The sequence below is a fragment of the Penicillium subrubescens genome (assembly GCF_028828155.1).
Source record: "Penicillium subrubescens strain IBT 31985 chromosome Unknown utg000014l_segment0_segment0, whole genome shotgun sequence".
Classification (NCBI taxonomy): domain Eukaryota; kingdom Fungi; phylum Ascomycota; class Eurotiomycetes; order Eurotiales; family Aspergillaceae; genus Penicillium; species Penicillium subrubescens.
Genome location: NW_026643164.1, coordinates 219,569 through 242,215, shown reverse-complemented (window position 1 = coordinate 242,215; position 22,647 = coordinate 219,569). Strand labels below are relative to the sequence as shown.

General features: G+C 50.1%; 6 protein-coding genes across 6 annotated transcripts; 2 read left to right on the top strand and 4 right to left on the bottom strand.

Moving 5' to 3' along the window:
* Positions 1–131: 131 nt before the first annotated feature.
* On the top strand, positions 132–1,473 carry N7473_013309 (agmatinase; the record flags this gene model as incomplete). The annotated part of the gene is made up of 2 exons (XM_057159248.1): positions 132–266; positions 349–1,473. 2 exons carry the CDS (start codon positions 132–134, stop codon positions 1,471–1,473), a joined length of 1,260 nt encoding a protein of 419 aa, XP_057001984.1.
* A 744-nt stretch (positions 1,474–2,217) lies between these two features.
* Positions 2,218–4,538, bottom strand: cdc42 (Rho family GTPase CDC42). Its single transcript, XM_057159247.1, has 5 exons — positions 4,098–4,538; positions 3,814–3,933; positions 3,332–3,710; positions 3,101–3,190; positions 2,218–3,003 (listed from the first exon to the last, which is right to left on the bottom strand). The coding sequence occupies exons 1-4, from the start codon at positions 4,115–4,117 to the stop codon at positions 3,128–3,130; spliced, it is 582 nt and encodes a 193-aa protein (XP_057001983.1). The 5' UTR covers positions 4,118–4,538; the 3' UTR covers positions 2,218–3,003; positions 3,101–3,127.
* A 3,114-nt stretch (positions 4,539–7,652) lies between these two features.
* mirC (siderochrome-iron transporter MirC) lies at positions 7,653–9,795 on the bottom strand (the record flags this gene model as incomplete). Its single annotated transcript, XM_057159246.1, has 5 exons — positions 7,653–7,748; positions 7,831–8,492; positions 8,578–9,315; positions 9,374–9,504; positions 9,566–9,795. The coding sequence occupies 5 exons, from the start codon at positions 9,793–9,795 to the stop codon at positions 7,653–7,655; spliced, it is 1,857 nt and encodes a 618-aa protein (XP_057001982.1).
* Positions 9,796–12,064: 2,269 nt separating this feature from the next.
* N7473_013306 (uncharacterized protein) lies at positions 12,065–12,655 on the bottom strand (the record flags this gene model as incomplete). Its single annotated transcript, XM_057159245.1, has 1 exon — positions 12,065–12,655. One exon carries the CDS (start codon positions 12,653–12,655, stop codon positions 12,065–12,067), a length of 591 nt encoding a protein of 196 aa, XP_057001981.1.
* Positions 12,656–14,215: 1,560 nt separating this feature from the next.
* On the top strand, positions 14,216–16,758 carry N7473_013305 (uncharacterized protein; the record flags this gene model as incomplete). Its single annotated transcript, XM_057159244.1, has 5 exons — positions 14,216–14,479; positions 14,659–14,748; positions 14,900–16,441; positions 16,500–16,612; positions 16,686–16,758. 5 exons carry the CDS (start codon positions 14,216–14,218, stop codon positions 16,756–16,758), a joined length of 2,082 nt encoding a protein of 693 aa, XP_057001980.1.
* A 3,959-nt stretch (positions 16,759–20,717) lies between these two features.
* On the bottom strand, positions 20,718–21,599 carry N7473_013304 (uncharacterized protein; the record flags this gene model as incomplete). Its single annotated transcript, XM_057159243.1, has 1 exon — positions 20,718–21,599. The coding sequence occupies one exon, from the start codon at positions 21,597–21,599 to the stop codon at positions 20,718–20,720; it is 882 nt and encodes a 293-aa protein (XP_057001979.1).
* Positions 21,600–22,647: the final 1,048 nt, after the last annotated feature.

Here is a 22,647-nt window from a genome sequence, read left to right as displayed (position 1 = left end):
GCCAACTTCTATAAACTCGGACTTGGTAGTAGTAGAAGAGTTTGGATCCTATTTAACTATTTAACTGTTCCTGTTCCTTTTTCCTTCCTTTTCTTTTCTTGCGTCGTACTTCCCCTCTACATACCCCCGCCATGCCCGCTTGGAAGTCTCTCTTGAGCGTACTGGCACTAGCCAGTACAGCCATTTCCTGCGCACACCACGACGATAACGCCGAAGTCGTCCCCGAACATGAGCGCGAGGAACTCCTCAAGAAGTGGGATCAGGAGGTAATACACCCAACCAACACTCTACTTTACAACCCAATTCAATCCAATCCAGTCCAATCTCTAATTCCTTCTTATCCTTCAGTGGTCCTTCTCCGGCATCGCCAGCTTCGCCCACCTCCGCCCGGTAAAATGTCTCATCGAACCCACCGAACACTACGACATCGCCATCATCGGCGCCCCCTTCGACACAGCAGTCTCCTACCGACCCGGCGCGCGTTTCGGTCCCCGCGCCATCCGCGCCGCCAGCGCCCGCCAAATGTCCGGCACAAGCTACAATACCCGCGCGGGCATAAACCCGTACAAATCATGGGCAAAAATCACCGATTGTGGCGATATCCCCATCACGCCGTTCGACAATGGTCTTGCTGAGAGACAGATGTACGAGGCGTTCCTTGAACTGGGCTCTCGCAAGATTGTGAATCAGCCGGCTGGTGTTGCGGGACGGGGCATTGGCGCGAAACATCCAAAGCTTGTTACGCTAGGTGGTGATCATAGTGTTGCGTTGCCTGCGCTGCGGGCGTTGTATGAGATTTATCAGAAGCCGATTACCGTGTTGCATTTTGATGCGCATCTTGATACGTGGAATCCCGTGCGGTACTCGGCTTATTGGCAGAGTGAGCAGACCCAGTTTAACCATGGCAGTTTCTTTCATAAGGCCAGTCGGGAGGGGTTGATTTGTAATTCGACTTCTGCACATGCTGGACTCCGGACGAGGTTGACTGGTGTTGATGATGGGGATTATACGACGCCCGGTCCGGAGCAGGGCTTTATTCGCATTCATGCGGATGATATTGATGAGTTGGGACCTATGGGTGTTGTTGATGCCATTGTGAATCGCATTGGTCTTGATCCTGAGCAGCCGGTTTATTTGTCCGTTGATATCGATGTGTTGGATCCGTCCACTGCGCCGGGTACTGGTACGCCTGAGCCTGGTGGTTGGACTACTCGGGAGTTTATTCGGATTCTGCGGGGGTTGGAGAAGTTGAATCTTGTTGGTGCGGATATTGTCGAGGTTTCGCCCGCGTATGATAATAAGGGTGAGACTACTGCTTTGGCTGCGGCGCAGGTGGCTTTTGAGATTATTACCAGCATGGTCAAGTCGGGTGTGGATGAGGAGTTGGGTGGTTGGTATGGACGTCGGGAGGATGGTTCGGGTGGTGTTGGTGTTGTTGAGGAAGTGGAGAGTGCTCCTAAGGATGAGTTGTAAATGGGATGGATTGGATGGAAATGGAAATGGGATATTTGTATATACGAGACTCATGATTGTAGATTGAAGAAGAATGAATGAATGAATGATATGAAATGATATGAACAAAACCCCGTGACTGTATAGTCTCCATCTGGTTGTATACGAGCAATTAATATGCCAACCCTGTCGACTGTTGGCTACCCCGAAGTATATTACGACCATGTATATCCTGAGATAAGGAGAGAGGTCAAAGACATATGCTTGAACCTCTATCACCTCCGTATACAGCCATGACTAGCCGAGAGCATCCGCTCCATTGTTCAGCTAGACTAATAGTACCTCCAATTCTACAACACTACCATTACCACCACCACAAAGAACCATCATAGAGCTCATCCATTGGGTCCAGTCTGCAGCGTTCTAAGATCTCCCATGAGTCTGCATTGTCCACCAAGCAAGAAGAAAACGAGCATAATTTCAATATCGAAAAAGTTGCAGCAGGGACCAAAAGACAATGAACATGATCCTTGTATCCAACGGAACTCGGGAAACCAGCAAAAGCATAGAGATCTCACTTGACCAGGGCAAGGCAGAAGCAGGAACAGAACGCCACTGATCAAAGACGGGAGGGGGAAAACACGATTAAAGCGGCACTCGAACGATTTCTTTTAAAGATCCATCCACCAACGCAGCAGAATCGAGGGTAACATCAAAATCAGGAAGCAGATCAGAAGAGAAAAGAGTAGTAGATTGATGATAAAAATAGCAAGAATAATAAAGGACGGGAAAATATCATCGGCCAGCCAAAAACACGACGCCCTGACGTCCAACGCCGAGAGAGACGATGAAAGAGGTGAACAACATGTCGTGCGGGGAAAGATGCGGGGAAAAACGAACAACGAGGGGGGGAATCGATGTGCGAGAAAAGTCGTACGTGATCGGGGAAGAAGAAAGGGACGCGAGAAGAGTGAGGAAGGGGGGGAAAGCTCGCGGTCGCTGTCGATTTGAAGGAGTGGATGGGGTTGCGTGGAGGTGGTTGGGGAGAAGCACGTCGCCGGAGGGGATGTGGCATTGAAATCGGTTCGAGATGGAGATCTGATCTGCGGGTCGAAGGATAGGCGACAGATGGACACAGTCGAAGCCAAAGAGAAGGGTGGAAGAAAAGGGGAATGGGGGGAGGAGGAGAGGAAGGTAGGTAGGCTAGAAATCGGCGAACCGGGAGATCTGGTCGAGATGGCAAGGGGATCCCAAAGAGAGAGAATCACCATCAGGCGATAGATGGAGCTATCAAGGATGAGCACAGCAGAAGCAACAGCTGAAGAATACCATAAAAGATTCATGGCGTAGAAAGCTCGAATCGAGATCATCAGATCGAGAGGCTTCAGATAGCAAACGCTAGCTCAGTAACAAAGAAATTCCATCTCCTCCCCTTTTTCCTTCTCATCTCCCCTCGTGGATATCCCAGTAAACATAGTCCAGCCAAGTAATTTGCCTCCCAAAATAAGTGAGAAAAATAAAAGAAAAAAACAAAAATTCATTCCGTCGTATCTGAATTGCGACCGAGCGCGAAAAGGTCAGCTGTTGCTCCCGGCTCATTGACCTCGGTCGGCCAACAGCCATCACACGAGAACCAGTAGAAACCCACCTGTAAAAAATTGTACGGGGGAGTGGATCACAACAGGCGACAGCCCCTTGACTTCTTCTTGGGCGCGGGCTCGAGGGCAGCCACGATAGCCTAGAGTGGAGAGGAGAGGGAGTTAGCGGTGAGCGAAACCAAGTGGAGGATATCCTCCCGCGACCACGGGATGAGGGATAAGCGGTGATAGCTTCATTCGGGTCTCATTTTCGAGTAGGAAGGACCGGATAATTGACATACCTCGTCAAAGACATCCTTCAGCTTGTACTGCGTCAGAGCAGAGCACTCCACATATTTAACTGCACCCAAATCCTTGGCCATGCGGTCACCGTCCTCCTTCCGAATAGGCTGCATCTTCTGGCGAGCCAGCTTCTCCCGGACACCAGGGTCGTCGCGCAAATCGGTCTGAGTGCCGACGATCAGGCAGGGAACACCGGGGCAGTGGTGGTGGACCTCGGGGAACCACTTTTCCCTCACGTTCTCAAAGGAGGCCGGGGAGGTGACGGAGAAGCAGACCAAGAAGACATCAGTCTGGGGGTAGGACAACGGGCGCAGGCGATCGTAATCCTCCTGACCGGCGGTATCGAAGAGACCGAGAGTGTAGGGCTCATCGCCGATCCTATAATTTGCCAACAAAGCGGACGCGGTCAGGATGCGATTCCTTTGTGATGATGATGTTCTTTCTTCCTCGTGGGGGGCAACCCGGTAGGAGCACGACTTACATCACGGTCACGGCGTAGTTGTCGAACACGGTGGGGACATATTCGGAGGGGAACTTGTTGGTTGTGTACGAGATGAGCAAGCAGGTCTTACCCACAGCACCGTCGCCGACCACGACACACCTGGAAAGAAAGGATTGGTGGTTAGCTCAGCTGGTACGAATGGGGGTGCTCATGGAGATAGCAAGTGGTGGCCATAATGTTGCGACCTCGGTCAGGAGGGGGGCGAGCAACCAGCAGCAGCGGGAGCAAAAGAGGGGGTAGAGAGGAGGGGGTGAAGATCATACTTGATGGTAGCGACAACCATTTTTGTTTCGGGACAGTACCGGACGTGAGGATGGAGAAAGGAGGAGAGTAGTGGGCGGAGGGAGGAGGAGAAGGTGTTGGAGGGTGTGAAGGTTGGGAATTGGTGAAAGGTCCAAGTTAGAGAGAGAAGAAGGTTGGAGGTGCAGCGGCAGCGGCAGCGGCAGCGGTGGAGGAGAAAAGGTGGGCCTCTTAGAACACGAAAAAAAAGGGAGACAGAGTAGCAGCACAGTAGGTAACTAGACTAGCTGGAGGGGAGGAGAGAGAAGAAGACAGATGGGAGGTCGTCCAAGTGGTTCACCCTGGATTGTGAGTGGTCCGAGTTGCTTCCAAGTCCCCCCAAAGAGAGAAACTAAAAAAGGCGCCCGTTTTTTAAGCCCAGAGTGTCCAAGTGCACAGTGCAAATAATAAATTTGGGACTTTTGGTGGTGGACGGGATGAGGAAAAAAGACTGGGGCAAGTCGAGAGTCTAGACAAATTGGTAGACAATACACGGGTAATACACCAAGGATGGTTTATGATAGGGATAGCTCTGTATACCTAAGGATTAGAATCACTAGTCAGATAGAATTACATGATTATTACATTCCCTATCACGTTATTAGGACGTTGAGTAGTAATAATAATAAACCACCACTACTGCTGCTATGTACACTAAATAATATGCCCGTACATGATGTATATCTGTACTCTATTGAGTCTATTCCCCGGATCATGCCAAGATCCGGTAATGAACGTATTCTGGATTCAAGTAATCTCAGTATTAGCTAAGATTATTAATACGGATCGAACATCTAGATTGGATCCATCTGCTGTTCTTTGTATTGCAGGATCAAAAACGGAGCTCTTCTCCCTAGTGCTTCCTAGCCAATTCCCTCGAATGTGACGGCCGCCTGCTGTCGGCTGAGCGCTGGCTGATCCACCAGACTTAATGGAAGATGATCATGATCACTTCTCCGAGGGATCAACTTACTTATCTATGCACCCTTGATCCCCTTGATACGCTTGCTATCCGTATTCACCCTTAAATCTCTCCGGACATGAACATCAGACGATAAAAAAGCAAATTATCTATCTACCGAGTAGATAGAATTGCGTCTTCAAGATTCCCTTTCAACACAAGCAAAATACCAAAAACAGACCGCAAAGTAATCACCGAAAAACGCCCATAATTACCCAGCTATACTCCATTGGCTCTCTGAGTATTTCATCCGATTGACATTAGACAGCCCCTGTACAGGCTGTGCTGTCATAGTCCAACGCCGTTGAGACCTTAGCTTAGCTTTACCAGGTCATCCATACTTTTCTAGAATCCGGAACATGCTATTACTACAACGCTCTATTCTGAATATATATTCTCAATCACAACAAAGAACAGTACCCCATACTCCATACATACAAACTTTAGAGCTCTCCCCACAGAACTAGAACCAGATCCTGTAAATTGAATCGAATCTCCAGTCTCCGAGCCCCGATGGCTCCTCCGATGGGTACAGTATCATGGTTCACCCCCGAGTTCAGACTCCGCCCAAGCCCCTGAACGGGCAAACGCAAACGCCCCCCCCCTTTTTTTTTTTTTTTTTTTTTTTTTTTTCAATTCTTCCAGAAGCCCGCCCCAACTTCCAAGGACTCTAAACAAGCCACACACCACGCCCGAAAGGGAATTCACGATCTTGTCATGGACCGGGAGGGGGAAATGCGCTAATCCGTATTCTGGTCAACCCCCTGATTTTGAGATACGAGGGTGGAAGATAGGAGATACCTTAAGGTCTTCTTAGATAATGGATGTAGGTCGGCCTGTTTATGAGACTGAAACATGAGAATATGTACTGTCAAGTATAGTGGTCGTAATCTTGTCGTTGTCGTGTATACTGCCTCAAGATGTATACATATCCAACGCTCTGGAATGTAGCTTAGAGCTTTGATCTTATCTAGTACTTTTTACCTTGTACTTTGACCTTCAAGGAGCTTAGACTTTGTACTATGTACCTCCCTTGTACTCGGTACATTGTAAATTGTACATTGTAAGCCACATATCTGAATATACAGTACTCCTACACACCCAAGAACATAATCAGGCACACTCCTACCTACACGTACCTTCTTGGCAGGGCCCTGACCACCCACACACCCAAAACCCAATGTAAGCCCGCGACACTTGCTGGCCGGGCCTGCATGCAGATGGAAATGCAGGTACGGTACATATGCACTCGGAAAATGGCCCGAGCCTGGTCCCCTGGCTTACTCACTCGCAGGTGTAGTCTGCGATGCCAGCAAAGACTATGCCAGCGAAGACGACAGGGTTTAATCGCCTCGATCAATAGAGGGTCGTCAATATTACAGTGAGAGTAGAGTGTTAGTCGTCACTTAAAGCGGGTAGAAAACTATACCGAAAATATATTCAGCCTTGTTTTCTAGAACAGTGAGTGAGTCTGGGATAGGGAATTGGGCAGTTCTGCAGATACAACGGGTCCCTTAGTACGAATAACCAGACCAGACTAGAATAGCCCCGTCATCGAGGCAGTCGAGTATACGAAAGTGGGATATGAATATCAAAGAATTGAAAATGGATTTTTGCGAAGCATCCCGAGTTTCAAAAGTCATGTTATCATCATAGATCAGCCCCAGTCCAGAACGACGAGATCTCGTGACTAGTCAAACAACTGTCGCATGTCCTCGGCTATTATCATTAGGCTTCGGGGCAAGTGAATGGCATTGAACGACAATCCACCCTCGAGGACTCGCCAGCCTCTGCAGATCTTCCCAAAAAAGCTAACGACACGTTCTGAATCCCTGGTACGACCTCCTCGATTAGAATCTTGTCTAGCTTGGCACAGTTGGAATTAAAATTCTCTTTTTTCGGAGGGCGTCTAGAACACGACACTCGATCCGCTTGGTTGCATCTTGTATGTGGGTTAGAATCCACAGATGATGCTGTTCGAAACCAGGCACGGGACGGATATTTGCAGATGGGAGGAAGGCTTAGAATCTTCTAGGGCTGGTTATATCCGGTTTTTAGTCAAGATGGGAATCGATGGTATGTGATGTGAGAAAGTGTTGTCAAGTTTAGTCATTGTGCCTCATGTTATTCTGCGCGCGCAGGAGAGTAGGTAAGTCTGTAAGAAATCATCCCAAAACTAGATCTCAAGATAAAGCCTTGACTAGACATAGGCTCAAGCTAGCAGTGTAACTTTCTTCACATTCTCGGGTACATGCGTCTATGTAATCGTAAAAGCCAGGTGCAGCTAGGATGATCAAGAATCGAATGTAGATGCGGACTCGAGGGCCCGCTGAGACACGAATGTAAATCAAAATCCGGTCAGATCAAATCAGAATAAAACAAGGCTCCGAGAACGTAGCTATGTACTCGCATGGAACATTGTGGAAACAAAACGCCAGATTGCTAATTTATGCGATGCAATATGCAATGGATCATGCTACGCAAAAGCTTATGTTGAAATCGGAAAGAGATGGGAAAGTATAGATGCAGTGCAGTTCGTAAATCGTGGCACTCATGTCTAGCGGTTATTAACTTGGTGTCAAGTCCGCTTGTGGTGTGTGTCATCTGAGTCGGGCTCTGTCTCGAGCGGAAGAGGGTTATTGGAATCGTGATCGGTGCTGCTCTTCGGGCTCATCTGTATAACGATTAGTATCGAGTTGTTTTCTTACTGCGACAGGCGGAGAGAAGGAGGGTTGGGGAGGCGGTACATCACTCACCTTATCGAGTTTATAGTTCTCCATAATCAGGCTGAGCGGGACGAGCGGCAGCGTCACAAGGAGCGCTAGTATCAGAAGCCGATTCATGGTCTCCTGGTATGAACGATTGATCGCATCGCGAGTCGGCGAGCCGGGCGGGTAGGATAGCGCTTTGGTCAATTTGCCAAAGATTTCACCTGCCTCGGACTTGGATTCGTCTGGCAGGTACTGCATAAGCTTCTTCGGGATGAACGTTGACCAGATCGCGCCTGAAATAGCGGCTCCCACGGCTCCGCCCATCTCCATAGAGGTTAGGAACATCGCGGTCGCGGCTGCGACTTCCTGGTGGCTTGCGGAGGCTTGAACGCCTAGTTGAACGGGTACGTTGAGTAGACCACCGCCGCAGCCGACTATGATTTGGGCACCGAGGACTTGAGCGTGGGAGGCGCCTTCACCTCGGCATAGGAGCATAAATGCTAAACCTATCATATAGATCACGCAGCCGATAGTCACGAAGACGCGGTATCGTCGGGTGTATTTGATGAGTAAGGAAACCGTGAATGCGGCGATAGTTGATGTAAAGGCGAAGGTTTGAGTGACGCGACCAGCGGTAGCGACGTCATAACCCTGGACAACTTGGAGATAGGAGTAGAGGTATGGCTGGACAGAGAAGTAGAATGCCACTATAGAAGAAGGTTAGTATATCGATTGTACCTTAGTGGATTGCACCTTAGTGAACCGAATCATCGAATCACGGGAGACACGTACTAAAGTACCAAAACGCCAGCGCACAGCCAGCGAGAGCTGTCCGTTGACGAAGAAGATGCAAAGAGAGCAAAGGCTTCGGAGCCATTCTCTTCGAACCCTCCCAGAAGGGCAGGACACATAAGCAAATGATGCCAACAACCACCATAACGATAATATTAGCGTTCCCCCATCCATTCTTCGAGTTGGCTGCTAGAGTTAGCGGCACTAGGATCAAGGTGACCGCGGCCGATAACAATGTCAGTCCACCAACATCTAGATCGTACCAGGTCCGTTTCACGACGCCGAAAAAGCTTTGCTTTCGCTTATGCCGAGACGGCTTGATCAGATTCAGACGTTGAGCCTTGCGCTGGTTCAATAGCAGCGACAGCGCGAGCGGCAAGAAAGCAGCAGGCAGAATAATAGCCCACATACCATAGCCCCATCGCCACGATGATGATCGCAGGACTGCATCGGCAATAGTCGGGCCAAGCCAGACAGTTACCAAGAAGGGAAACTCTGGTAACAGCGTCAAAAAGGCACGATTGAGCAAGTCACTGCTATCGGCGATAAACACTTGCTGGAGGATCTGCAAGCCTGTGGAGCCGGCAGAGTAGAAAATTTGGGCTGAAGCGTAAGTCTGGACGTTTGTTGATGCGGCCATCTGGATGTAGCCTAAGATGTAAATCAAGATGCTGACGCAAAAGGCTTCGAAGCGACCGAAGACATCGGCCACTTTGGCCATGGGTGGTTTGATCACAGCTACATGGTTCCATAAGATTAGTGTGTGTCTTGTGGTCGACCCCGCAATGAAACCCACCATTAACAACATTTTGGACGACAAGGACCGTCGAAATCAATGAATGCTTGCTGAATGCACTTGTCGCATATGCAGATAATGACATGACTGTCTGGCCTTCTAATGACGTGCAGAATGCCATGAGGAATATACTGTGCGCTAAGTCAGCCGGAATGACATCGGGAAAAGTGCCGCTGCAAGCCACCCACGAACCTGACATAGGCAATCATCAACGAACGCGTTGTCCAAGTCATATTGATTGCCTCAATTTTTAAAACACCTTCCTGTGCCTCGTCCGACATCTCGACACTACTGAGTTCGCGGTCGTCGGCTTCGTACCCATTTTGAAGTAGTTGATCTCGGTCCCCTTCCATGTTGCCGTTGTCATCCCGTTGTTCCATTGCACCGTAGGACGGACCGGATCGAGGATCAAGGCTGGGCATCTCCACGGCCTGGAGGGGCGCACACGCACACAAATGTTTGGGAAAAGAGCGATCACAGAACAGCAGGCGAGTCCATATGTTCGAATGGGAAAAAGAGAGCAGAATGCAGCAAGATGGTCGACTTAGATCGAAAGATGGTTGTTGGGACTTCAGGAAAGGTAAGAGATCTTGATCAGATCAGTAAGAAAGAACCGGCATCTAGATCATCAAAAATAGTTCATGCAACCTGGGCGTGACAAGCGGCGGGCGTATGTCATAAAAGGGAGCCCTACTGCTTGACTAAATACCGCTTGGGCAACGTCTCCTCGGGGTGATTCTCGGGGGCGGCCTGAACCAGTCAGATCCCAAGAGAGCTGAAAAAGAGAAAAAAAGAAAATACGGCCACTAACAAATCAGCGGGGCCGATCAGGGGAACAATAAGCAAATGGAAGCACAAAACATGGGCGAAAGGGATGAAAGATGAGGCACAGCAGTAGTGCCGCAGTAATGCCGTCGAAAAGGAACGGAACCAAGGCAAGCGCGGTAGTCGATAAACCCATGAAAGGCTACGCTCGAACAAGCCGGTTTCTGGGTAGCGGGGTGGTGGGCGGATGGGTAGATCCGCTGTGACTTGCGATCGCAAATGAATAATCAATCAGTCCCTCGGGGCTTGGCCGGGGTGGAGAATGAAAAAGAGAGAATCTTCAGCTGCAATCAATGTGGAAAGGAAGGCCTAGCACGATCGTCGGTCGCACTTATGCACGTCGACGGGGATTGCAGGTGAAGAAGCGAGTTGTAAGCGGTCCGAACTCAGTGTCCGCATTTCCGAGAGGCGGATACGGATGCAGCACGATCAGATTCATGAGTCAGAAGGCGATCATCGGGTGAGGCGGGTACTGAGCTTGGTCAAGTAGTTAAAAGAAGGTCTCGAGATTTGCGGAGAACAAGTAAGATGAGAAAAGCGTTCTCTTCGAGCCTCGCCAGAGTGATAGGACTGATGGAGCGTCAAAAGGTGGCAAGGTGTCAGGTCTCTCGGACAGACACCGGGGGGGGAAGTCACTGATTACTGGTCAATGGTTAATGGCCAACTTAACGAGCCCACTAGTCCACCGGGCGGAGACTTGGAAAGCACTCCGAAGTGGGTAAAGGTGAGAGATATTCTGATGGCATGAAGAGGAGCTGATCATACCGAGGATAGAGTAATGACAGGAAAGCCAAGGCTGGGCAGGATCAGATATGATTTGATCGATAAGATGCTGGCAGGGACGTTGGTTCGTTGGCTGAAACCGCGGGTGGTCAAGTCATCCCTGAGGCTTGGGCTTTTTTGTCCGAGTGGGGCCTGGGTTCTCTTAACGAGGGGGTGTTATAACGGGGATGACACTGAGAATAAGACCGAGGATGATGATAGTGATGGATCAAGGTCCACTGGAGACTAGCCCAGTAGGTGAAAAATGAATCTGGATCATGACTCGTCCAAGTTGAGTGATACTCACCCACGCGACCTGCAGTCACGCCATGGTGTGACTCTGGAATCCCATGATCCGGCACGTGGCTTTGGCTTCTTAGTCCAGACTGTCGTACGATGGTGTAAAAAGGAACAATCTATACTGAGATGTGAAAATAAATTGGTTAATTAGATGTTGCAAGCATCGAGTCATTCGGCTAGCCAACAGATCATCACATAGTATGACAGAGTAACGCAGTAGCAGAAAACTGTATCTTGTCCGACCCGATCGGGATCTAGGCATTTCCACGTAGTCTACCATATGGAGTATGAATTCTATATTATTAAACCGTAGTAGATATTTGTTCCACTGCAAGTCAGTTGATCGCCATAGCGGCTGATCTGCCTTGTGTACCCCCACGGCGATCATCCACTGCTCGATGATCGGTGCCGATGCACTTCGCCGTCAAGCATTTCTTCCGATGAACTGAAGCATTCACTTCTGTACAGAAAGCGAGTCCGAGGTTGTGATTGTTGAAGGAGTAACCATCCTCTATCATGGGGAACCTCCAGACCACCAGCTGGTACAGTGTATGTATACAGCAGGATGATGATGTGATTGGGTCTGTATGGGCTTGATTCTCTGCCACCAAATGCATCTCTATAAACTATAACTTCCCATTAATCAGCAGAGTATCCTATCTTAAGTTGTCTGCAACAAGAAGCACCTTCTCAATATGGATCTATTGCTCCACACAGTACAGTATTTCAACTTGATCAACATCTTGTCCTTGAAGGCTAATCATTCCCCAGATTGGTCTAAAACAAAAGTTGTCTATACCCAACTCAAACTGTATCGACAATCAAATGTCCAAAGTTAACCGGCAACTCACCCCCTTCACCCCCGGGCCTCGCCGCATAAACACCCACCCAAGCCTCCTCAATCCCATCCTCCTCAAACACCCACGTCACCTCCCGAATGGGCGACTTCTGCACCCCCTCCACCAAATAAATCCACAAACTCCCATCCGCCTCCTTCACCATCTCAATAGTCGCTGCCCCACCCCCCGACGGCACAGGCAACAAACTCCAATCCGCCCACCGGTCCTTCGCCACCACCCCGAGATGCGGCTTGCCGTGGGTGAGCTCGATGCCGGCTTTCACCCATTTGTGGGATCCGTCTGCGTTGCGCAGGACGATGATGAGTCCACCTTGGTCGTAGAGGTATTTCCATTGCGCGTTTATGGCGACGCGGATGCGTTTGAAGGATTGTAATGGCATCGATTGGTAGAGGATTGGCGCGGAGAAGCGCGTGGTTGAGGGGGGTTTGGCCCAGATGTCTGTCGAGGAGGGGGCATTGATTGTAAATTCTGAAGGTGGAGGGCCGCCATTTCCGGGGACGGGAGCGGTAGAATTGACGAATTTGAATGGGGACATGGTGGTTGTTGTGATGCTGCTGGTGGTGTGTTGCTGATACTGGTGAGGTCGGAGATTTTGGGAGCGGCGGGGCTAACGCGGGGGAATAATGTCAGACGATGTCGCGAGCGGGGTTGATTGCTTGGCCACGAAAGCGATACCGATAGATGGGGAAGCTGTAGAACGATGGATTGAAGGCTTTTGCAAAAGGGTGAGATTGTTGTTGAAGGAAATAGAAGAGGGGAGGAGGGCAAAGCCCAGCGGTCCTGGTGCTACTAAGTAGTTCTCCAACCCGGCTACGTCACCAAATCCCCACCAGTCCAACGGGCAATGATATGGTCCAGTGGATTTTCCACTACGAATACAGAAGCTTTCCATCATCTCCGACCGTAGGCATAAGAAGATTTCTTTGATGAAATTGGCTTTCTCCATAATCTGTCTATCTCGTTGAGCTGGAGTGCTTTTGCGGACCGACAATGCAGGCGACTACGGTTAACAATGGACGGTTCTCATATGCCTGGGTCATGACCTCATAGGTAGTGCCCCCACGAAACCCAATATCTTGGTACTATCTTCCTTGGTTTTGTTTTGTGGATAAGGGTAATTAATGGCCTGGCCGAATTGCACTAGGCATACCGAGATGCTATGCTTTATACGCCGCAGCGATTCCAGCCCAGCATATACCATTGTTGCACATGCGACGGAGCATTCCAAAGTTCAATGAGCAGACCAGATGTTCTACAAAGCCCTCCAATTAGAACTTGTTTCATTGCTACTTGGTGTTTCATCAAAGTTGGATACTCCATTGGTTCAACCTTTGATTCGCCGCGGTATAAAGACAGTGTATGGTAGAACTCTACATCTCGTCGTACTATCTTGCAGAGCACAGGGTCTCCATGTTTACAGGTTGATTGATATTTGAGGTGCAAATATTCTGACTGTTGATCGTAGCTTCGGCATAAAATGATAACTATCTACCTAGTAGCAAAGACTGTTCCATGACTGGATTCGTTCCTTCCAAGGGCAGTGTCTGGTAGATGAACCCCCGGGCTGATTCTGCATCCTCATCCATACTAATATGCTATGTCTAATCTCTCTTCTACACATTGGAAGCTTCGCCAGCGGATACCTACTTCGTCAAAGAAGCAATATCACACAGAGGCAACGACCTTCCAGAATCAGTCACCACAAGCACAAGACAACTTCAACCTGAAGCAGCAATCCTCAGGAAGCAGCGAATAATTGGTGGTGCGACTGCCAATATTGGACTCGGCGTGGTGTGCGCTTAGTCGTCGTTGTCGAGAAATTTCGTTTGATTCCGTCCATCCCAATTCCCAGGCACCACCACACCAGCACATGTCAACAATCGTGTTTGACACTTTTGAAGCAATTCCTCTCTCATTCTCAATTTCTCTTCTTCTCTTCCTCTTTCTCCTTTCTTCTTCCACCACTCACCCTCCGCTCACGCTCACGCATCTCTGCTTGAACGCATCTTCGTCACGTGGTATCTGCACAGTTCCATCTTCTCCTCTTCTCTACTCACTCTCAATCGCACTGTCATTCATACCTTGCTTCATGAAAATGGGCGTCAAGCTCGTTGGTGACTCGAAGCCCATCAAGCCCTTCACTGTGGAGGAGCTGGCGGAGCGCCTGGAGGCCCAAAAGGCTTTCTACGATGGCGTCTCCATCTACTTGAAGCAGCGCGGCTCCCAGCCTCTGGAGACCAGCATGTTCGCCCACGCGAAGCCTTCCACCCGTCCTGCTGCTCGATTCACCGGTAACTACTCTCGCAGACCTGCTCCCAAGCCTGCTGCTCAGTCCGCCGGTCGTTTCGTCAAAAACCAGGTATGTTTATATTTTTCCTCCATCTGGATATCGCGCACGTGACTGCCCAAGCCCTTGTTATGGAAGGAGACCACGGGAGACTCGCCAGTCCTCGGTGATCTTACTTCTGTTGACGGTGGCCCATCGCAACTACCTCGACTGATCATGGACATACGCTGACCAAACCTGAGCCCCCACAGCCCCTGAAGAACCTCAACGAGGATGGCAAGCACTATGCCGAAATGGCTCAGGGCAACAACAACAACGCTGGTCGTCCTTTTGTCCCAACTGTAAGTACCCGTTTCTTCCTCCTTTGCAAGTCGGTCTGCGGGCAGACATGTCCTGGACCTCGTGGGCTCTCTCATGTCATGTCTCGCATAGACCCGGCCCCGGTTGCCCTCCATGAAGAATGTGTGACTGACTGATTTTGGTGAATGACAGACTCAGGGCCCATCCAACTTCCGCACCGGCACTGACAACAACAATGGAGCTTCCAAGCCCTCCGGCCAGCGCCTGGTCTACAATGGACTGAAGAATTCCGAGGCCATCTTTGCGGTCACTGCTCGCATCAATGCCGAACGCGCTGAACGCGAGGCTGCTAAGTTGTGTGAGGAGTCCATGAAGTCTACCTCCGTCAAGAGTCTCGATACTCCCAAGATTGACACTCCCAAGGCCGTCGATCCTGCCCAGAACATCGTCGAGCGGAAGAACATCACCGACATCAAGAAGCTCAATGAGCTCAAGGGCCATAATGGACCCCACGATATTGACATGGTCAAGGAAATAGCCGCTAGCGTGAATGCTCAGCTGGCCGACGAGGATAACGACGCCACCACTGTCAAGAACACCGATGCTCCTAAGACCCTCTTTGAGTCCAAGAGCCTCGTCGCTACTAAGACCCCCACTGCTCCCAAGAACCTCTCCGAGCGCAAGAGCCCCATCGCCGCCGAGACCATCAACCAGCGCCAGGGCTACAAGGGACCCCAGGACTTCGACGCCGTCAAGAAGGCCGCTGCTCGCATCGAAGCTCAGAAAAATGTTTCCAAGAACCTCCGCGAGCCGATAAACCCCACTGTCGTGAAGACCCTCGAGGCTCCCAAGAACCTCGTTGAGTCCAAGGGCGTTAACCCCGACAAGAGCCTTAACGGCAGTGTCCACGCTCCTAAGAACTTCACCGGCGCCACGGGCATCAATGCTACTAAAACCGTCAATGCCCCTAAGACCGTCAGTGCTCCCCACACCATCAATGCTCCTAAGGCCTTCATCAACCAGCGCAGGGGCTACAATGAACCCAAGGATTTGGACATCGTCAAGGAGGCCGCGGATCGTATCCATGCTCAGAGCAATGCTTCCAAGAACCTTGCTGAGCCAATGAGCTTCGGCGGTGCCAACCCCAAGGCACAGGCCTTTGTTCCTGCCTCTTGCGCCGATAGCAAGCCGAGTCTGGCCAACCCGGGTCTGACCAATAATGACGATTGGATGGCACATGCCCGGGGTTTCTTCTCCAATGGCGGTATCGGAAGCATTCGCACTGGCCGATCTACGACAACCCGTGAGCCTCCTGTTGAGCGTGAGCCTCCTGCTCGCGCTTTCCTCTTCAAGAACATTCCGGACTGGATGAGCCTTTCGGATGTTATCGGCCTCGTCCATGGTGGCGCTATCGACTGCATTTTCCGCTCGGAAATGGCAGAGATCACTGTGCAGTACTGCGAGGAGGCTGCTTGCAAGGCATACCTGGAGGCCTTCCCCAATGGCATCAAGGTTGCGAACCCTGGTAACCCCACTGAGGAGGTTACTATCGACGTTGAGAAGGCTCCCCGTGGCCAGGAGATTCCCCCTCCTCTGCAAGTTAAGATCGGCTCTGGTGGCTCCCGCCTGGTGCGCGTTGATGGAATTCTCGACGCCGCGACCATCAAGGCACTTACTGTCCGTGCTATGGAGTACGAAGTGGACCACTTTGAAATCCGCGCCGAGAAGAACAAGGTATGTCCCCGTGTGTATTGTCGTCGTATGAGACAAAGTCACTAACCGTCCTTATCAGACTGGCTCTGCCTACTTCTTCTTCTGCGGCTTGACCGACGGCTGGAGCTTCAGACAGAAGCTAAAGCAGGATGAGGACTGGGCGGATTACGCTGCCGAGTTCATGGCTGACCCGTGAGTCAATATTCGATCGTTCACTGTGGAATGGGAGATGAGTGTATGCTAATCTGATTTTGTATATGAATAGCTGCAAGGTCGCCACATCTTTCCACGGGAACACGATTCCCAACCGTATGGCTTCCGCCGTCGCGGCTGTGTGATCGCCTTCGATTTCCTTCGCTTGACCCGTCCAGATAACTTCGATGTGATCTGGATAGATCGTTGAAAGACGGCTTTATCATCCACTGGGACAATGGTCCGCCATTGTGATTGAGGCACTTTTTGTTTCGTGCGCTCTTTTCTGGGGAAGTTTGATGGGTGTCGATAAAGAGGCACATATCAACGAAATTCGGAGAACTTTAATGACATTCTCATCAAAATGAGCCTTACACAATGAAGATAATATGAAAATTGAATATGAATCCCCATTCAAGCTCACTTCGAAGTTCATACAGACTAGAAAGTAGTAGATGTGAATATTTGAAAAAGTACCAAAACTTCCGAAATACCTGGTCATCGAGGAACAGCCTACAAACAACAAAGTCCCAAGTCCCAACTCCCCTCGAGTCATGTCCCTTCCATTCACACCCGCATATCAATCAAACAGGTGATCACACAACGCTGCGGTCATCCGCCCCATCTAATTGGTTAAATCCAGTTTACAGTAGCGCGTAAATCGAAATTCCCCCCTCCGCCCAGTGCCCACACATCGATTCCACGAGCTCCCCGTCGTCGAACCCTCTTCATCACACTAACTACGAATCTAGCAAGAGGGGCGTTTAAAGGCTACTTCTTACGGATTTCATTTGTTCGGAATTCGCTCCGCGCGTCCCGCCCGCCATGGTATCGGGTAAACTAGCACGATCGCGACGATGAACGATGAACGCTTCTGTTGAGATGGTGATGGTGATGGTCATGGTGGATGTGATAGGATTGGGATTTTGTTTTCTGAAGATTTGCCTCTCTTCCAGGGCTTTTTACTTTCTACTTTTTGCTTTTTTTTTTTTTGCGGTTTGTCTCTTCATGTTTTTGTCGGCATTTGGTCGGGGCCGTGATTGAAGGGAGTCATTACAAATTCGAGGGCTTGCGGCGCTAAAGGCGTTTTTGTTTCTGGATGGTCGGATTGTACTGCTTCATAGGTAGATGGGATATGCAGACTCGAGTTTACACTAACGTGTCTGCATTAGAGTCGAGTTGGCTAGGCCTGGAGTCCTAAGTGTACAAGGTTCAATTCTAACAGTTATTGGAGGCCCGTCATAACCGCTCATGTACGCCCGCTATAAGGCCCATGCACAAGCAGCAGCACATTCTTGACCGTGCCCAACCACCTCGAGGAGTAGCGATGCCTCTTCCAGCCGCAATGCCTGTTGTTGTTACATTGGCCATGGGTAGGCTGCGTTAGGGTGCAATGGAAGGCCAGGAACCTCAGACTGGCCGTTCGAGGCTAAGGACACGCATCGCATCGGCCCATCTGTAAGTAGCTCCAGTCCAGCTCCACCAGGCGTGTATGCGTAATCGCGTCCCCACATCCCTGAACAGCCGAACACTCGACTAAGTACGGAAATGGAAATCAGGATTGACGAGTTATTGAAATTACGGACAAGTTAATTGGTTAATTAATGTAGTACCGACGGTACTTTACTTGGATAGTCGCTAAGTAAATAGTTTCTCCGTACATACTCCGTACTCCGTGGTCCGACTCCAAATCCAGTTCCAGTTTCCTCCGTAGGTCCGTCATTTAGTTCAATAAATCCGGCCAACGTCCTAATTAGGAAAATACAGCAATGCCAATGCCAATGCTAACGCCAATGCCGTAACGGCCCCCAACGCACGAGCCAATTTCAGCTAAACCAGCTCCAGATGAACTAACGAGCTAAACGAACGAACCGGACCGAATATGGAGTATGGAGTAGTTCCGTATGAAGGTATCGTATTCCCGAGAATTACGGACTTTTGTACTGCATATTACAGTTACAGACTTACAGTACTAAGTATTCTGGCTAGGCTTCTTTTTCCCTGTTAGTCTATTTACCCTATCTGTGCTAGCCTTGGTCTAGTAGTCTTTCTAGCTTGCCCTGCGACTATCGACGTGCCTTTTGCGCGTGGCCCGCTAGCCGTACTACACTAACATGTGTTAGGTGCGTCCTGTGAGGCTGAGACATGACTTGGATAAGGGTGATTGGATCGGAGATCAAACCTGCATCCAGGCCTGAAGGGGCTGGCCGTGAGGGTTTTACTGAGTGGTTGTGATCTGTAACTAGCATCTTCATATGTAAGTAATATTTCGCTTAATCTAAAGTGCATGAAGAATAGGAATGTGCAGTACTACTTGGTTACAGTAAGTCTTGCGCGAGGCTGGCCGATAACCTGCGACGCTAGGGTAGCCCTCTGCCCTTTGGCGTGAACTCTCTTCTCTTCTCTGCCTTGCGGCTCTTAGCTGCCAACTTGCCAAGTAGACCACTGTATGTACGCCCATATTCCTAATTCACTAAGATCAACAGCCTGATTCTTCCCGGATCTGCCGTCCATTCTGGCAAAAATTGCGACCTTAGGATAATGATCATCATAAAATCGAAACAACTACCTTTTTTGGCCGGAATCCTCGCTAAGCCCAAGCCCAAGCCCACCGAGGCTGTCCGGGCTGGATCCTGAATCCTCAGGGCAGAGCGATCGTCGATCGCTGCCCCCACTGGGAATCGTCATCCTCTATTTCGAGACTGAGCTGTTCCTCGGATGCGAGCCGGGAGCTCTGTCAGATGCGGGATTTGCGTGATCTTCTCTTACTTGGTTAGTCTATGAGTAGGTTGTAGACTGTAATCAATTGTCAGCACTGAGTATACGACCATCATTTCCATCTTCTGTTTACCCATGTCTGGTTGCCCGCCTATTTCAAATTAGCATATACGCATAGACTGGCCCTGTTACTCAATGCCCCCTCCCCTCATGTTCATATAGCCCCAGACCAGGGCCAACGCACCGGCCCCAATAAAGGGTCTGCGACACTCCCCGCCCCCCAGATGGAAGAAAAAGGGGCTATTCTGATGCAATGAGAGTGCATGACACGCGGGCAGCTCTGTAACTCCATTTTCTCCGCCTGGAGTCTTCGTACTCCTTCACCCATAAGATGCGGCGGAGGGCCGTGAGGCCCCCGTTGAAGGATTAGCATGTCGCAGTCGAAGGGGCTAATTCTCCCGGTTCTGTATGCACACAGCCCAAAGCTAGGGCCTGACATGACTCGAGCGGCCGAAGATTGGGTCTTCGGAGTTCTTCTGGGGCCTAATGGGCTCACTGCAGGATCATCGACAAGGTCGGAGGGGGCAAGTGATTGTGTTTTGAGTTTCTATTTATTCTCTTGCGTGTTTGGTTACCGTGCAGAGAGGTTGTTGGGTTGATCACCCCATGGTTTCAACGTATGATTCTTGAGCGCCTTGGAGGTCTGGGCGATGGGGGTCGGCGCTGTATTTGTCTTGTATTGGTAGAGCGGGTGCGTGGGCGGCAAGGCGTGCAAGGCGGACTGTAAACTTCATCTTGCATGAATGCTCACACAATGCTTGACTGGAGTTTGATTAGCTGGAGGGTGAGTGTTGCCTGCTCGACGGGGAAGTGTTGGTCAATCTGTTGATAAATACACGAAGTAGGAGGTGTTATTCGAAATGGCAAGAGGTCACTTTTGACAGAAGAATTGATCGCTCTAGGATCATGAAATTGAGGATTTTGACTATAGTAGTAGATGGTGGTAGGTTATATAGTAGAAAGACATGAAGTGGAAAGGCAAAATGCCCGCAAAAACAGAATTCCTCCCATCGTAACGAGTCCATGGGGAGGTAGAATGATTCCAAACAAGAATAGCAGATAACCTCCTGAGCCCCCAAATATCCCAAAAACAAATGCGAAAGAATATTTCGACCAAAAGATCCAAAGTAGCTGAAAAAAACAGTCAAAAAACTCCCACCAAGGTATCTTGGAACAAAAAAGGCGCGCAAAAAAAATGACAAATAGCCTCCAGCTGTCCCATCATTCCTTTGATATTAAACAAAAAAACACAGTAAAAAAGACCGAGATCGAGATCTCAAAAAAGAAAATGAAGATAGGGTCATGAGTCGTGGAGAGTCCCTGATAATCACGTCGACATGCGCGACTGCCTCGGGCTAATCTCCTCACCCTCACGCATCCACGGATACCACACATTCGCCCATTCCCTCACACCAAACCTCGGAGCGCCCGAATCCGCCCCCATCGAAGCCCCCTCTCGAAGAAACTCGCCATCCCGCATACGCCGTTGCTCCCGTAGCGTCGGACACTTCTTCTCCTTGATGAATCGATAGAATTTGCACTGGATACCCTGGAACCCACGCCGCTGGCGACTGGGGAACTGGCGGTTGAAACTCTCGCGGACTTCCTTCCACTCCTGACACAGGTCGACCCGGTGGTACCAGATGAAGTACATTTCTTCTTCTTCGTACTTGGGACGTGGTGGCCGCCGCCGGTCGCCGTTGTTGCTGGAGCTGGATGAGACGGAGTCGTATCGCTCGCGTGGGTGGTACGGGTCTGGTGATGAGCGGGTAGACCCGTTCGTGGGTCGGTAGGACAGGAACATGTGGTGATGGTGGTGCTGGCCATTTGATGAGGAATGTTGTTGACTCTGGTGATGGTGATGATGATGGTGCGAGTTACTGCCACTTCCACTGCCGCTGCCGCTGCCACTGCTGGTGTGCGTCGTGGCGGTGGATGCTGCGCCCGGGCTGGTGTCGTGGTAGCCTTGATATCTGGAGGAGTACCAATACTGGTTTGGGGATGGTGGGTAGCCCGGTGAATGTGCGTAGCCGTTGTTGTGTGACGAGGATGACATCGTCGCGTGCTGGCTGTATGGCGACCCTGTCGTGCTGCTGTGTTCATCCGGCCCGCCATCAGCAGAAGGGTTCAGCAACGAGTCAATCTTCATTCGGCCTTGCCGTGCCGAGGGTAGTTGGTGGCGTGTGTATGTTTCCGTGCGGGTCTCCATGGTGTAGTAGTAGTGATGATGTGATGACGATAGTCGCGTGGTGAGATGTGCTTTTCTCCTTCTGGGGAGTTTTCTTCCTGGTTTGTTCCAGTTTCTTGTGAGAGTCCACGGTCGAAAGGTGTCAGACAGAGAAGATCTGATCTTGTGAGGTCGATGATGTGATTGATTTCCTTGTCCTCTTTGCTTTTTGCGTGGTAACTAACAGACTTCGCCAGTCTTCGAGAGCGAAATAATTGCCGAGATGACGTTGATCCTTTTCTTTCGTGATATGCAGTTGAGCAAACCAAGAAAAATAATTTAAACGGTCTGCATATATAGGATGATGGTATGTACTATCGTCCTCTCTGGAATAGATTATAGACTCTGATGATGTTGGGCGGGGGGAGACTGATGTATATTAGGGCGAGATTTGAATATTTGCAGATGACGATCTCAGACTGAAAACTGCCGGATGTGTCAGGTTGACAGGCAGGTGGAGGAGAAAGGGAAGTATAAGATCTAACCTCTAGGGCGAGAAGTCAGAAAGTAGTAAGAAGGGGAAGCAAGGTTTGTCGATCGAAAGGAATTCTAGTTTTATGGTCGATCACCTGGAGACACGGGCTTAAATGAGGGAAAAGACCAACAAGTCCAATAAAAATAAATATGAAATAAAATGCGAGCCATAAAATCAGAAAAAATCGAAAATAGTCCCCAGGCTAACAGTCCTGTTGGGTGCACTCTACCAATTGTCCGGGTCAGGCTGGCTTGTCCTTTTGGCCCCCTGTTATATTCGTTGTACGGGCGGATACACACCAGGCTGGGGCTAACAGCGAGGGAAGTAACTATGGGTATGGGTGGGGGATCAAGAGAGTGGAGGGAGGAGGAGGGGGCAAGCATTAACCAGATTCATCAGGAGCATACAGCAGCAGTAGCCGGCGAGTGGATGTGCCTCGAAGTCGAAGGGCAACTCGAGCGTTCGGATCCACCCCCAGAGAAGTAAAAGAAGGGTTAGAGACCGGTGAACCGGACTAGGAGCTCCGTGTCCGGTGGTTCTGGATCATTTTATTTT

Coding starts and splice junctions, on each gene's coding strand:
- cdc42 (XM_057159247.1), bottom strand. CDS start 4,117: ATGGTTGTCGCTACCATCAA. Junction 3,934..4,097: donor ATGGTTGTCGCTACCATCAA/GTATGATCTTCA, acceptor CTTTCTTTCCAG/GTGTGTCGTGGTCGGCGACG. Junction 3,711..3,813: donor AACTACGCCGTGACCGTGAT/GTAAGTCGTGCT, acceptor GGCAAATTATAG/GATCGGCGATGAGCCCTACA.